At 59.5% G+C, this 13,305-nt stretch overlaps 1 protein-coding gene across 1 annotated transcript in view; it reads left to right on the top strand.

Moving 5' to 3' along the window:
• The window catches only part of Col5a1 (collagen type V alpha 1 chain), a 191,169-nt gene that overhangs the window by 151,245 nt on the left and 26,619 nt on the right, over positions 1-13,305 (top strand). The window contains 11 exon segments of the mRNA XM_048813424.1: positions 1,751-1,795; positions 1,922-1,975; positions 2,876-2,920; positions 3,304-3,357; positions 4,201-4,254; positions 6,871-6,924; positions 7,777-7,884; positions 9,314-9,403; positions 9,511-9,564; positions 10,108-10,215; positions 12,421-12,528. Coding sequence (XP_048669381.1) covers positions 1,751-1,795; positions 1,922-1,975; positions 2,876-2,920; positions 3,304-3,357; positions 4,201-4,254; positions 6,871-6,924; positions 7,777-7,884; positions 9,314-9,403; positions 9,511-9,564; positions 10,108-10,215; positions 12,421-12,528 — 774 coding nt within the window.

Raw genomic sequence — 13,305 nt, 5'->3', positions numbered from 1 at the left:
CAGGTCCACAGGGAGGCTTTCCCGGGAAGCTCTATCCCAGTGTGGGGAAGGGGCTGGGGAAGGAGACCCAAGGGCTGGAGTGGGAGCTGTGGGGATGGTGCTGTCCCGGAGGCTCTTTTGCTCAGAGATTCTGCTCGGTGGTGGCCTCTAGGTCAGGGCTGGGGTGCTGCACAGCCTGTGGCTTCTCTGTGTCTGCCTCTGACCTGAGAGCCTCCTGAATAGGTCTGTCCTGGCTTCTGCAGAGCTGGTGGCTGGCTTCCGTGGCCTTAGTGGGGGCGTGGTTAAACAGGAAGAGCATCAGGGACATCAAGCTGGTTGCAGCCAGGCACAGAAGCCAGCAGAAGCAAAGCGAGGCCCATCAATGGCCTGCCCCCACCAGGGGGTGGGGAGCAGCCTTTTGGACACCCCCTGCCACCGCAGGGCTTCTCCTGCCTGGGCTTGGTTCCTGGGATCCGGCAGAGAACGTCAGTAGGGCCACTTCTGGGACTGTCCGTTCCTTCCCAGCAAGAACAAGAGGACTTGGCAGCTTGTGAAGGAGACCCGGGGGTCACGCTGTGTTCAGTGGCTTCCCCCAGGACCAGCACCCTGGCTGGGGTTGGTTTACAGTGAGCGCTGGTGAGCTGGTGCTGCCTGAGTCCAGAGGAGCTGTGGCCGAGACCCCGTCCGGCCCGGGCCTCGGACACCGTGGGGTCAGGGAGCCACATGTGCCGTGAGGTGAAGAAGGAGATCCGGGTCGTGGCCTGCTGTTGGGTTGAGGGAGGGCAGGGGAGGGCCCTGACCGCAGAGGACAGCCGCCACAGCAGGGTGTGTTCGGGTGGATCGAGGACGTCCACTCAGGACAGCGTTCATCATGGAAGACGCAGATGTTCACTGATTTTCATCTGCAAATATTTATTTGAAGCCAGAGGACACAGCCATGGAATTAAAGCCCTGGAACCAGAGTGCACTGTTAAAAAGGAGCATAATTAACTCAGCATCATAAATGGTCTCGCTAAACGTGTTTCGAATGGGAGACTTGAGAGCAGACAGACGGAAGGTGGGGAGAAGACATGTGTCCCTTGGCCTCGGCAGCATGGCCCTGTCCTGGGCTCTGTCCTGAGGAGACCACGAGCAGAGCAGAGAGCAGGCCCCGGGAGGGACCCGACCCTGCATGCGGCAGGAGGCCTTGAGATCTTCGCTGCCAAGAAACAGATGCCGTGCGTTTGCATTCTGTGGTTTGGAAAATGCAAAACAGCAACAGGAAAAGGAGCCTGGATCCTGAGAGCAGCCACGGCTCCTGGATCTGTGATTTATGGGTTAAATTGCAAGTTTGCTCGTCGGCGGAGCCTCTGAAAATTTAATGGCTAATATTCTTAACACTAGCAAAAGTAAATTATGTATGAAAGGGACTGACTTCCTTCTCTCTTTTTGTAATAATGATCCCCCCCCACACACACACACACACACTGAGAGGGAAGGAGGAGGGAGGTGGGGAGCTTTGCGGAGAGGAAACAGGTAAGTAGTAAACATCCATCAGGCGGGGCGGGAGCCAGCTCTCAGTGGGCACGTGCAGGGCGCGGGCGCTGGGTGATGCCCTCCTCCCTCGGGCAAGCCCCCATCCCAACTGTCCAAACCAAGATGGTCAGGTGGCTGGAGGCCGCGCCCTTCCTGGCCCTGCCGTGTCACTCGGTCCCTGGATGCCGGGGAGGGTGGGCTCCTGAGCAGAGCTGGGTGTGCGCAGAGTGACTGACAGCCCCTTCTCTGCTTCTAGGGGACACCTGGAAAGCCTGGACCCCGGGGACCACGAGGCCCAACGGTAACCTCCCTGTGGCCTGAGGGCCATCCTGGAGAAACGAAGTGTGGGGCTGGGGCAGGGGACAAGGAAGGTGGCCTCTCTGTGGACATCTGAGCTGACCTACCTCTCTTTTCTCCATCTGTCCAGGGTCCGAGGGGTGAAAGAGGCCCACGGGGCATCACGGGCAAGCCTGGCCCCAAGGTATGTCCTTGTTCCTCTCTGGTGACTACACAAAAACCCGTGTTGCAAGGCTGAGGTGACAGAATGCACATGGCAGCTGTCTGTGGCCTTTCCCTGACAAGGAGGGAAGCTTTCTTTCCTGGACCTGTGTTAGGAGGAGCTCCCTCCAGCAGCCTGGCTAAGTGGCTCAGGGGACGAGGTCCCTAGGCAGACAGAGGTAGGACAGTCCCCACGTGTGGGTACTCGGGTCCCTGGAAGCCAGGCCCATCACAGACCAGCCTAATTTTGGTGAGCAGGCCTTGTTTCTTCTGTGGAAAAGGGGTCTGAGGCTGCAAAGAGATTTTTACTAGAAAGTTCTTTCTCAGTGGGTGGACACTGAGCCTCCTTGCCTAGGAGGCAACTCTGGCTGTGACTCTGAAGACAAACCCAGCATGGCAAGCTGTCCCTGCCCTGTCCAGTAGGAACTCCAAAGGGGATTCCTGCTGAGATAAGCCTTCCAGGTGACAAGGGGCAGCACCGGCAGACCAGGAGGCCACTGGCCTTCCTTTATGCTGAGCCCTGGGTGCACCTCTTGTTCCACCATGAGAAGGATCCCCTCCTCAGGCAGCTGGTTCCCTGTGGGGTGGGGCCTGAGGCAGGTCCCTGTGTGCAGTCCTCAGTGGCTTTGGATGTTTTTCTTGGCTGAGTGGGACACTGTTTTGGAAAGGTCATAGCCCTGCAGATGTCAGCTGCCACTGCACGCACAGGGGACAGGCAAGCTGCGGGAGACGTTGGTCAGTGCCGAGCTGTTCTGCCCTCTGCTAAGGGCCAGGACAAGCCAGTGTGTGATGTGCATGTTCGGTGATGTCACTGGCCAGGGTCTCCATCCGAGCCCTCGTCATAGCAACGCCTCTCTCCCTCCCTTCCCGACTCCTTCCCAAGGGCAGCTCTGGAGGTGATGGTCCGGCTGGCCCTCCTGGTGAGCGGGTAAGCTTCCTGCCCATGGCTGGGGAACCCCTCCAGGAAGGTAGCTGCCCCAAGAGCCCCTGGCACCCCTGCTGCGGCAGTCCAGGAGGGGAGGTGCCCTGACCCTGCTGGGGATGGGGTGAGGCCTTCCGTTGCTCAGAGACTCAGCTCTATTGGGGTCCTGAGGTAGTTGAGACAACAGGAAATGGGGTCCTGGGCCCCGTCTTGCCCCTAAGGGCCCTGGGACATTGCTTTGCGACTGGCCCCCTGGCATCCCTGGCTGGGCCTTCCACAGCGGGATAAATCGGGAGAAGGCTGCAGGGGCGGTGTGCTCAGAGTCCAGTGAGGGTGTGGGCTGCTGGGCGAGGACTTCTGTTTTCAAATTGGCCACTCTCTTTCCCCAGGGACCCAACGGACCTCAAGGACCCACGGGATTCCCTGGACCAAAGGGCCCTCCGGTAAGTAGAGCTCCCCACCTGGGCAGGCTTCCTGGGGCCCTTGTCTGTCCTTTAGGGCTTGTTGGGGGTAGGAAGACACTGCCAGACCCTGGCCGGGTTGGCAGGAGGGTGACAAGCCCCTGGGCCAAGGCTACCAGTGGGTGGCCCCTGGCCCCGCCCACCTCCCTGGAGAGCAGCGTTATGGAGGCCTGTCGCCCAGATGCCAGCATGTTCTGTCTGGGGTCTGCGTTCTGAGGGCACCAGCCTCGGGCTTAGGGCCACCCCTCCTGCCCAGCCTCAGCTTGGCTGGGTCATACTGGCGGACCCCGTTTGCAAGGGGGCTCACACAGGTTCTGGGGAGAAGACTCCAGGATGGCTTTCTGGGGACCCCGGTTCGTCTTGCAGCTCGGTCAGTGTATTCCACCTCATCCCCCGGAACGTGAAAGGGCGTCGCGCAGCGGGGACGCTGCCTGGTGCTGGGGTGCTCAGGAAGGAGCTCCTCCAGCTGGACAGGCCTGGCTCCCAGTCCACCTGGCCAGCTGCCTGCCAGGCCTCCAGAAGTCGATGCGCCTCTCCCTGCCCGTGTGCCCTCTGGGGACGGGGATAACTGCTTGTCCCTTGGGCTGCAGTGAGGATTCAGTGAGGTGATGGGTAGGTGCCGTCATGGCACCTGGGACAGGCTTCTCTGAGGTGCTTATTTTCGGTGCCTTGGTGACTTGGACAGTGACCTTTCTCAGAGGAAGCTCACGAGTGAGACCACGGAAGTGAGATGGAACTTTCCGTTGGCTTGTGTGGCCATAGGTCCATTGAGTGTGGCTGTTTCTCAGACTGGAATGAAACTTCCTTCCCCTCTCCTTTCTTCAGGGCCCTCCAGGCAAGGACGGGCTCCCTGGACACCCTGGACAGAGAGGCGAGACGGTGAGTATGTGGGTGCTGGGTCAAGGCTGTTGCCTGGCCTCCTGCAGGTTGGGGGTATGGTACTACCCAGTGCAGGTGAGGGGACCTCGCTGGCTTGGGAAAACCAGCCAGCCTCCCATAGGCGTCCCGAGGGCCCGCCCTCTGCCACTGACTTGGGGTCAGGCTGTGGGGACGTGAGCAGGCCAGCAGTGTGCCCCGTGACACCTGAAACAGGTCCTGGCGTGTTGCTGGTTGTAGCAGCTCTGGTCAGAGGCCACACTGCAGACCATCGGGGCCTGAGCAGAGGCTGAAGGGCCCCTGGAGCCTTGTGCCTCTGACCTGTGCCTCCCTGAATAACAGGGGACAGCACCTGCAGCCCCCGTGTCCCCACGGGAGAAGGGCTTGGGGAGGCTCTCCTTTGTTGCCCAGTTACTTCCTGCTGCAAGACTTGAAGAGAAGGCGGCCGGCCTCGCTCCTACCCCAGCCATGTTCACCTGGGGGGGACAGGGGTCGAGGGGACAGGGGTCGGGAAGACGCCTCCAGTCTCTGGACGGGCACCCACCTGGGTGGACGTTTGGCCTCCCCTGGTTGCTCGGCTGGGTGCACGGTGGCGATGGCATCTCGCCCGTGGCTTGCTCTTCCCTGTTTCAGGCTGTGTCACCTCGGGTGATGGAGCTCACCATTTGCAGCTGGGAGAAAAAGCCTTAATCAGAAATGTGACCATTTCCTGGCCCCATCAGCCACCGGAGATCTGTCCCCATTCATTGGAGGCACATCCTGGCTCCCCTGTGACCTTGGCCACACCAGCGACCTTGGGGCTCCAGGCTTTGAGCAGCTGAGGTCTGCACTGCCGATGGCTCCTTGTCCCTGTGCTGTGTGCCGTCCCTGTATGCCCACCTTGTCCAGCTTGGAGGACAGAGTGCGCAGAGGGGGCCTTTCCCACCAGGGAGAGCAGGGCACTCGGGGATGGGCAGCAAGGCCACATTGTCCTCTGCAATTTCCTGGTGCCTGGTGCTCTGGTGGTCCCCCACCACTGATGCTGGCCCCCGGGTGGCACAGGTCTTCGAATGCCACATCAGGTGTGTGCCTTTCAAGACAGGATCCCTTTTGTCTCTGGTGCCTCGCGATGAAACCTCGTTATCATACCTTGGCAGTGTCTGTGCTGCCATGCTGGCTGAGAAGTGGAGAGGACTTTGCTTTTTTGTTTATCGAGAAAGATTAAAACATTTCCCCCGTGCTCTGCACATTTTCTTGAACGCCTTTCCAGGAGATGAGGTAGAGGGCTGTGCACATTGTGTGCTTCTTCCTCCTCGGTCTTGTCTTGGAAAGAGCCTGCGAAACAATTCAGCTGCTGCCTCTGCTGGGGAGGTGCTCTCCAGAGCTCCTCGGTGCCTGCCACCTCCTCAGATGCAGGGGTGCCCATCCCCGTGTCCTACCTGGGCAGTCGAGTCTCCTGTGGGCTGGTCCAGATGCCCCTGAGCACAGTCCTTCCTGAGGGGTTGACTTTTTAATGAAAACAGTGGCCGTCACTGCTCCTGATTGGCCCAAAAGCCTACTTCTCAGCAGGGGGTTGGAGACAGATTCCATCCTGGTTGGCCATAGAGGGTCCCCTGAATGACTGGAGAGCCAAAAGGACGTCTTCCTTGCCTTTCCCAATAACGTTGGCATCAGCAACTTCACCAGGGCCGCTGCCTCCTTGGGCACTTCCCCCTCGACCTGTCCATCACCCCTTGTTTCTGACCTGGAAAGTGCAGGCTTCGGGCAGTGCTCTAGCCTTTGCCCGCAGCTGAGCTGTCCTTCCAGAAGAGAGTCCTCTGAGGACTCGCAGAGAACCTGAATGTGCCTTGTGCCCTGTGGGCCAGTGGCTCAGTGTGAGACCCCAGTGTTGTGGCCAGGCGTCCTGACCCAGAGGCAGCACGCCCAGAGTAGTGTGTGCCCACCCATCAGCCTTCTCTGTGACCTCACAGCCACCCACTGCCCTCCCAGATCCAGAGTGTCCCTTCTAAGAGGCCTGGGGCAGAACAGCACGTCCCAACGCACCTGCCTCAGTCCGCTGACGTGACCTGAAATCAAGCTTATGTTGTCTCAGGGTAGCTTCTTCCTTCAAAGGAGAGGTTGGGCAGCACGGAGGATGCCCCAAGCCCAGCCAGGACGTCACCTAGGCACGAGCACAGCACAGATGGGACGTGCTCACTGAATCCAGTTAAAATCCCGCATGTGCGCTGCCAGATGGCAAAGCCCGTAGGGCCAGGCTCTACCTGTCCTAGACACACCCAGGAGCTGGCCAGAGGGTCCCCTGGTGTGCGCCAGAGGAATCGATGACCAGAGCAGGAAAATCCCCCAAAATCATCAACTAGGAACAGCCCAGACCTGGCTCCCAAGTCGGCTCAGAAAATGAGCACTTAGTGACATAAGAAAGACCGATGGCTTAAAATCTATTTCTCAGCACAAAAACCCGGTGCGGAACCAGCTTCTCTGGCTTCATAGCCACGTGGAAGTGTAGCAAGAGAAATGGGCCGTCTCCCGTGAAGAGGGGAGCATCCGCCATCTGGGGACCGGGTGGGAGAGGGCGGGCGTCCTCAGGAGTGGCGGCGGGGTGGGCGCTTACGTGGCCTCAGCTGCCCGCTCTCTCCACAGGGTTTCCAAGGCAAGACTGGCCCTCCAGGCCCGCCCGGTGTGGTCGGCCCTCAGGTGAGACACAGCATCCTGGTCCTGGGTATCGGGTGTCCCCCAGCCGTGTGGGAGGAGAACCCAGGCTCAGCGTCAGCTCCCCGATTCTGAAGGCGAACGTGCCACTAAGGGAGGAGCTGAATTCCTGGGGTGCATGCTAACAGCCAGAGATTTGCCACACAGGAAGACACCCCAAGAGAAAGAGCCAGGTTTCCTGGGTGTGCAGCATGGGTCCAGCAGGAAGAGCCAGCGTGGCCAGCCCAGGAGCCCAGCTTTCCCCAGTGCAGGGCCGGCTGTGCCGACTTGTGCTTCCGTGGGTGCCTGAGGCAGCCACATCCTGCCACTGGCTCCTGCCAGCGCCACAGACCTTGGGTCCCTGTAGGGACCCATCAATGAAGGTGTGGCTTCCAGCCAGAACGGTGGCTTTGGGCAGCAATATGGCAGCAGGAGCCTGCTTCATAGAAACTTCACGCCTAATGTAGCGAGAAATAAGATGCTGGCCTGCTGCTGCCGTGGCACTGGGGTCGGTCGCTGTGGCCCCTGTGGCTTTTCTCCCCGGGGGCTGACATGGATGTCCCCCGGCTGGTTTCCCATTACATCCTGAAAGTCCACCCCACTGGGCCTCTTGAGAGGCCTGGGGGCAGGAGGAAGTGCTGGCGTGCCTGGGGCCGGGCAGTGGGCTGCTTAGCAGTGTCCACCCAGCTCACTTGGGTCTGCTGCATTTTGGCTGAAACAAGAAGTGCAGAGGAGTAGGGTTGGTTGGCTATTGGTCTTTGCCTGTGCAGTCAGGACTGTCCTTGGATTCTGGAAGAGAAGTTCCCCCTTTGCAGGTCACTTGAAACCGATCTGTGGTGCTCACTGGTTTTCCCTTAGGGTCCCACGGGAGAAACGGGTCCGATGGGAGAGCGTGGCCACCCTGGGCCCCCTGGTCCTCCTGGTGAACAGGGGCTCCCAGGCCTTGCTGGAAAAGAAGGGACAACGGTGAGTTTCTAGAAGCTTCATGTCAGGCTGGCCCTTTCCTGAGGGGCCTTTTAGGACTTTGTGTTTCCTTTGCTCCTTTCTGATGGGAGGGTGATCTCCCAAATGCCCTTCATGTCAGTGCACTCCCAAGCCTCGGATTCAGCCGCGCTGGGCTTGGCTTGAGCGGGGCCCGAGCTGGCCTCCTGGGGGCTGGAGTATAAAGAGCAGCAGCACACGGGCATCAGACTTCTGCAGGCCTGCCGAGAGCTCTGCCCCCAGCTGCCACCCGCTCCCCAAATGGATGAAAAGCTCTCGTACTTCACAAATCCTGTACAGATTTGGCAGAAAGAGATCCTTGTACGAATCTCCCACTGCGAAAGGCTGAAAATAAACTCAAAAGGCGAAAAACTAATGTGTTTCTGTCCTCGCTCCTGGTGCTGGATCTCACTGTCCCCCTTATTAGCTCCTCCACGGGGCACCCCAAGTTGGTAGTGGTAGCTTGCTCTGTGTTAGCATGAAAATAAATTTCTCAATAAGGGACACAGAAGATACAACCTCTCCAGCCCCTTATGTGATCACATGCAAGAGTAACTTAGAGAATAGAAAGCAATGCAAATACAGCAATACTGAGAAAACCACACACACACACACACACACACACACACACACACGGGTATATGCTTGAGTAAGTATGTACATGTGTGTGTGTGTGAGAGAAAGACAGAGACAGAGAATGAGAGACAGCGAGCGGGGGAGTGGGGTGGGAAGGGTATCTGTTCCAGACACACACAGCTCACCGAGTCTGGAAAGCAGGCCAAGGGCAGTTGACCGATGGCTTGGGAAGATCCTTGTGCGCCCAAGTGTGGACCTCAGGGAGGATTCTGAAAGACGTCAAGCTGTAGTCTCTGTCGGGAGAGGGCAGGCTCAGACATGCCTCTTCAGAAAGCATAGGATTTCAGTCCTGAGGCCGTGGCCAGTCCACTAGGGCAGTACTTCTGACAGTGTCAGCCACAAATCCCTTAGCACCCTTCGGTCACTAGTCCCCAATACTAGAAGAGGTGGCTGACCTCAGCTCCTGCTCGGTTCCCCATGGCCCTGAAAGACCACTGGGCCTCCATGGAGCCCAGGGACAGCCTCACAGAGTGGCTCCATTCCCTGGGTCCACGTGGAGCCAGCCTGGGTAGCAGCTTCCAGGCCTGGACAGGTGGAGTGCCACACGAGGTCCCGGGGTTGAATCCCCAGCACAAGACAAAACAGAGAAAATTCAAACAAAAGGGAAGAAATTCCTCTGAAAGCCTGGTGACCAGGGAAGCCCCCAAACCGTCCAAATTCCAGGTGGACGCTGATGTGGAGGCCCCGCCTGACTCCAGGAGAGGGATCTGGGCATCTGCAGCAGTAGGAGGGCTGCAGTCTGGGGTTCCAGGGTAGCTTATCCTTGCTCTGTTTTCAGGGTGACCCAGGCCCTGCTGGCCTCCCCGGGAAAGATGGCCCTCCAGGATTGCGTGGCTTCCCTGGGGACCGAGGGCTCCCTGGTCCGGTGGTGAGTACGAGGCCAGGTGGGGTTGGAGCAGGACAGTGCCCACCCTGGGGGCTCTCCCTGGGGGCTCTCCCTGGGTGCCCTTTGCCCACATTCCCACTGCTTTGCAGGGAGCTCTTGGACTGAAAGGCAGCGAAGGCCCCCCCGGCCCCCCAGGCCCTGCGGTGAGTCACAGCCTCTTGCCCTGTCACCTTTCTCCAGACTTATTGCACAGGTGACAGCTGGGAGGGTGCTGGAGCGGAGGGACTTTGGCCAGGATGTGGACCACGTACCCAGGCTGGTGGCCTGAGTGACAGGGGATCCCTGGGGAGCCAGGAGTAGGCCCCACACCTGTGGTGGCCCTACCTGGGCTAGCAGGGGAGGGATGGGCATGGTCTCTTGGACTCTGAGGACACCTGCTGCAGCTGGCCACCGGAGGCCAGGTGAGCCCCCAGCAAAGGCAGAGGCCCGTCCCCAGCCTGCCAGTCATGGCTCCTGCCTGCTGCCTCTTGAACAAGATGGTCCCTCCCAGCATTAGTATGCCACCTGTGACAGGTTGTGGTCCTAGAGAGCGTGGCGAGGTGGCCCCTGAGGTGCTCGCCCACGGTCCCTCTGCTCTCAGCCGAGGGCTCTGGTGAGGGCGGGTGGCATGATGAGAGTGCCTTAGGAACTCTTGGCCGGGTGGTCCAGGAGCCTTTGAATGAAACCCTTTTCCTGCCCCTCCCCAGGGATCTCCAGGGGAGAGAGGTCCAGCGGGTGCTGCTGGGCCCATCGGGATTCCAGGCAGACCGGGGCCTCAGGGTCCTCCCCGGCCAGCTGGAGAGAAAGGGGCTCCTGTAAGTACTGCCTCGGATCAGAGGCCTCTCGTTGGAGTGGCTGGGCTCCCTTCAGGGCCCAGCCTGTCCTTCCCCCGTGGTGTCCCCGGGGTACATCCCTGGGGCTTGCAGGAAGGGGTGCCATCCTACAGAGTGGTGTGTGTGCCCCGGGTGCCACAGGAGGGTTCCCTGCAGCGTGTGCGCAGTCCACTCCTGCATATGAGCATCCCAGCTTGTGCAGACAGAGCGGGCGAGAGGTGGCTGTCCTCTGTGGGGGTCCCATCCAGCCTGGGCCATGTGTGTGCTGAGGGGACAGCCCTTCCTGTGGGCCCACCTCCCAGCTGCTCTTTTTAGGACAAGGGTGGATATCTGGAAGCTGCTGCTCCTTTGGTTTACCTGGCAGCACAGGTGGAGGGAAGCTGGCGAAGAAGGGTGGGGCTCCGGGGAAGACGGATGCCTCCTCTGCCCCCGCAGTGGGCCGAGCTCTTGGTGAACCGAGTTCTGTAGCCACTGAGAAACCGCAGGAGCAGGGGGCGGGGTCTGGCCACCCAAACCTTGGTCTCTGTGAAGGGGCTCAGTGGCCACACTCCTTCCTAGCTTCCCAGGGGGCAGCTGTGTGGAGGGGGGTCAGTTCCACCCATGAGATTCCTGCCACAGCTGTGCAGCCAAGGGGACAGCCTTCTCAGTTTCCCCTCCTGGTTCAGGAGGAACCTGGGCTTGGGGGGAATCTTCGATGGCTGAGGCCTGTGTGCTGGGGGACAGGAGTAAGCCAGGAGACTCCTGTTGCTCCGCTCTCAGTGCTTAGGGCTAGGAAGAACCGTCCGTTCCATGCCCTGAGCAGGAAGCCCCCCGTGTCAACACACTGGGGACATCTGCACCCTGGAGAAGGCTCTCATCACGTGATGAGCAATTTTGACGGCATCTGATCGTTTCCAACTGGATTCTATGCCAGACAACAGAAGCCTTTTTGGCCCCCTGTGCATGTGGAGCACACGCAGACCCTGGTGGGGACGGCTTGGCTCATTGTTTTGAGAGAGTAAATATTTAAGCAGAAGCCTTGCAAGAGCTTCACGGAGCAGGGAAAAGCCCACCAGTCCCCGATAGCTCCCCGAGGAGGAAAGGTCACTGGAAGGTGGGAGCACCCCTGACTGCCTGCCCAAGAGGCTGCCCAGGCAGGCTTCCGTGGAGCCGGCCCCCAGCCCCAGCATTTCTGGCTTCTTTGGTGTGGATGTTTTATTGTCAGGGACCAAGTATGAGGGGTAAGGAGCCAAGGGTGAGGCAGGAAGGGGTGGGTGGGCCAGTGAGCAGGCGCCCTGCCAACCACATGGAGCCGCGTGTGCGTGCTCTCCTTGTGTCCCCTCCCCAGGGCACATGCCTCTTTCTTCATGTCTCTTGGAAGAAAGGGGTCCTGGCTGGGGTGGGAAAATGCATGTCACTCAAAGAGATGAGGTGGCTGGGTAAACGGCACAGCAAGAGCTTGGTGAGGATCATGTGAGTCACCAAGGGCCAGGAGAGGAAAGCCATCAGCCACGTGTACAGGGAGGATCAGGGACTGGTGTGTGTGCATGTCAAGTACCTGCATGTAAAAACATGTCTGTGTGCGCACACACGTGTGTGTGTGTGCATGAGCACACGGTGTGCACACACGTAGCTGTGCCTCACATTGTGCATGTCCTGTGAGGCGTGCACAGCTGTGTCCTTGTTATGTGTGTGCATGTGTGTTCTGTGTGTGTGAGTGGCTCATGGGTGTGCATGCATGTTAGTGGTGCATGTGTGCATATTCATGCTGTGCGACTGCACGTGTGTGTGTGTGTGTGTGCGCGCGCGTGCAGGTGGGTGTTCACAAAGAAGCCAAAGAGTGATAAAGCTGGTGGGGGCTGAAGTGCAGGCTGTCCTCCTGCTGGTCCCGAAGCTTGGCTCCTGCTCGAGAGAGCTGGACTGGTCACGCAGGCTCAGGACGTGGTGGGCTGGGTCTGAAAGCTGACTCTGCTGCTCACTAGCCTCAGTTTCCTCGTCTGTAACGGGTCGGCCTCCCTAGGATGTATGTGGGTAAGGAAGTGATTCCGCAGCTGTCCGTGTCCCTGGTGGCCTGTTAGGACTGCCGTGACAGCCGCTCGCCCAGAGCACCCGCGTCTGGCCCACAGGCCTCCCTCTCTGGGGTGAGGAGCTGCTGCAGATGCTGCTGTGAGGAAACCACAAGTGACAGGGATCTTCTGTCCTCTCCAGGGTGAGAAAGGGCCGCAAGGCCCAGCTGGCCGAGACGGTCTCCAGGGTCCTGTGGGGCTTCCTGGTCCTGCTGGCCCTGTGGGTCCCCCTGGAGAAGATGGAGACAAGGTAAGGAGAAGGCAGAGTGAGCCTTGGCCGAGCCTGGCCGGCAGGTGAGGTGGGAGGGGGGTGCCGGCCAGGACGCCGGGTGGAGGCTCGGCTCCAGAGCCACCCGCACTACACTGAGGTCTGGTGGCAGCGGGCGACTTTGAGGAGGACGCCGACAGAGGCCCTGACAAGGCCTGGTGTGCTCAGGGACCTGGAATCCTGTGTAGACCCGCCACAGCCCAGATCCTGCTCTGCCTGCCGGTGCCCAGGGCAGAGGAACACTCCCTGCCCCCTGCTGAGTGGTGTCAAGTTCTGACTCTCCGGAGCTGGAGTGAATGAGGTTTTCCTCAAGGTCTGTGTTTAGATGTCTCCCCTTGACGGTCAGGCTCCGCATCACTAGGAGTGCGCTGTGTGGCCTGGCGCTCTTACTGAGCTCGTATCTATACCTCATTTAATGACGGCAGTGGGACTTAGCCCTTTGGCTTGGCTTTCATTGGACCACTTCTGGTGATGGCTCTGACTTTGTCACCTCTGCCTGGAGGGTGCCGGGCCTCTCGGGTGGGAGACAGCCCTGCCCTAACAGAAGCATTGGGGAAGATTGGGTGCCTTCTTGGGGATCTCAGCTGCCGCAGCCCGGCTGGCTGGGCAAAATAAGCGGAGGGTGACGAACAACTTGTGAACGTTGATACAGCAGGAGTAGGAGCCGTTTATTGCAGGACAGGAGCAGTATTTATACATTCCACACAGCTTATCTAATTAGCATAAACTAGATACATCAGTCAACCAATCAGGAATCTC

This window comes from Marmota marmota, unplaced genomic scaffold, assembly GCF_001458135.2.
Source record: "Marmota marmota marmota unplaced genomic scaffold, marMar, whole genome shotgun sequence".
Taxonomy (NCBI): domain Eukaryota; kingdom Metazoa; phylum Chordata; class Mammalia; order Rodentia; family Sciuridae; genus Marmota; species Marmota marmota.
This window is presented reverse-complemented; position numbering and strand designations above follow the sequence as displayed.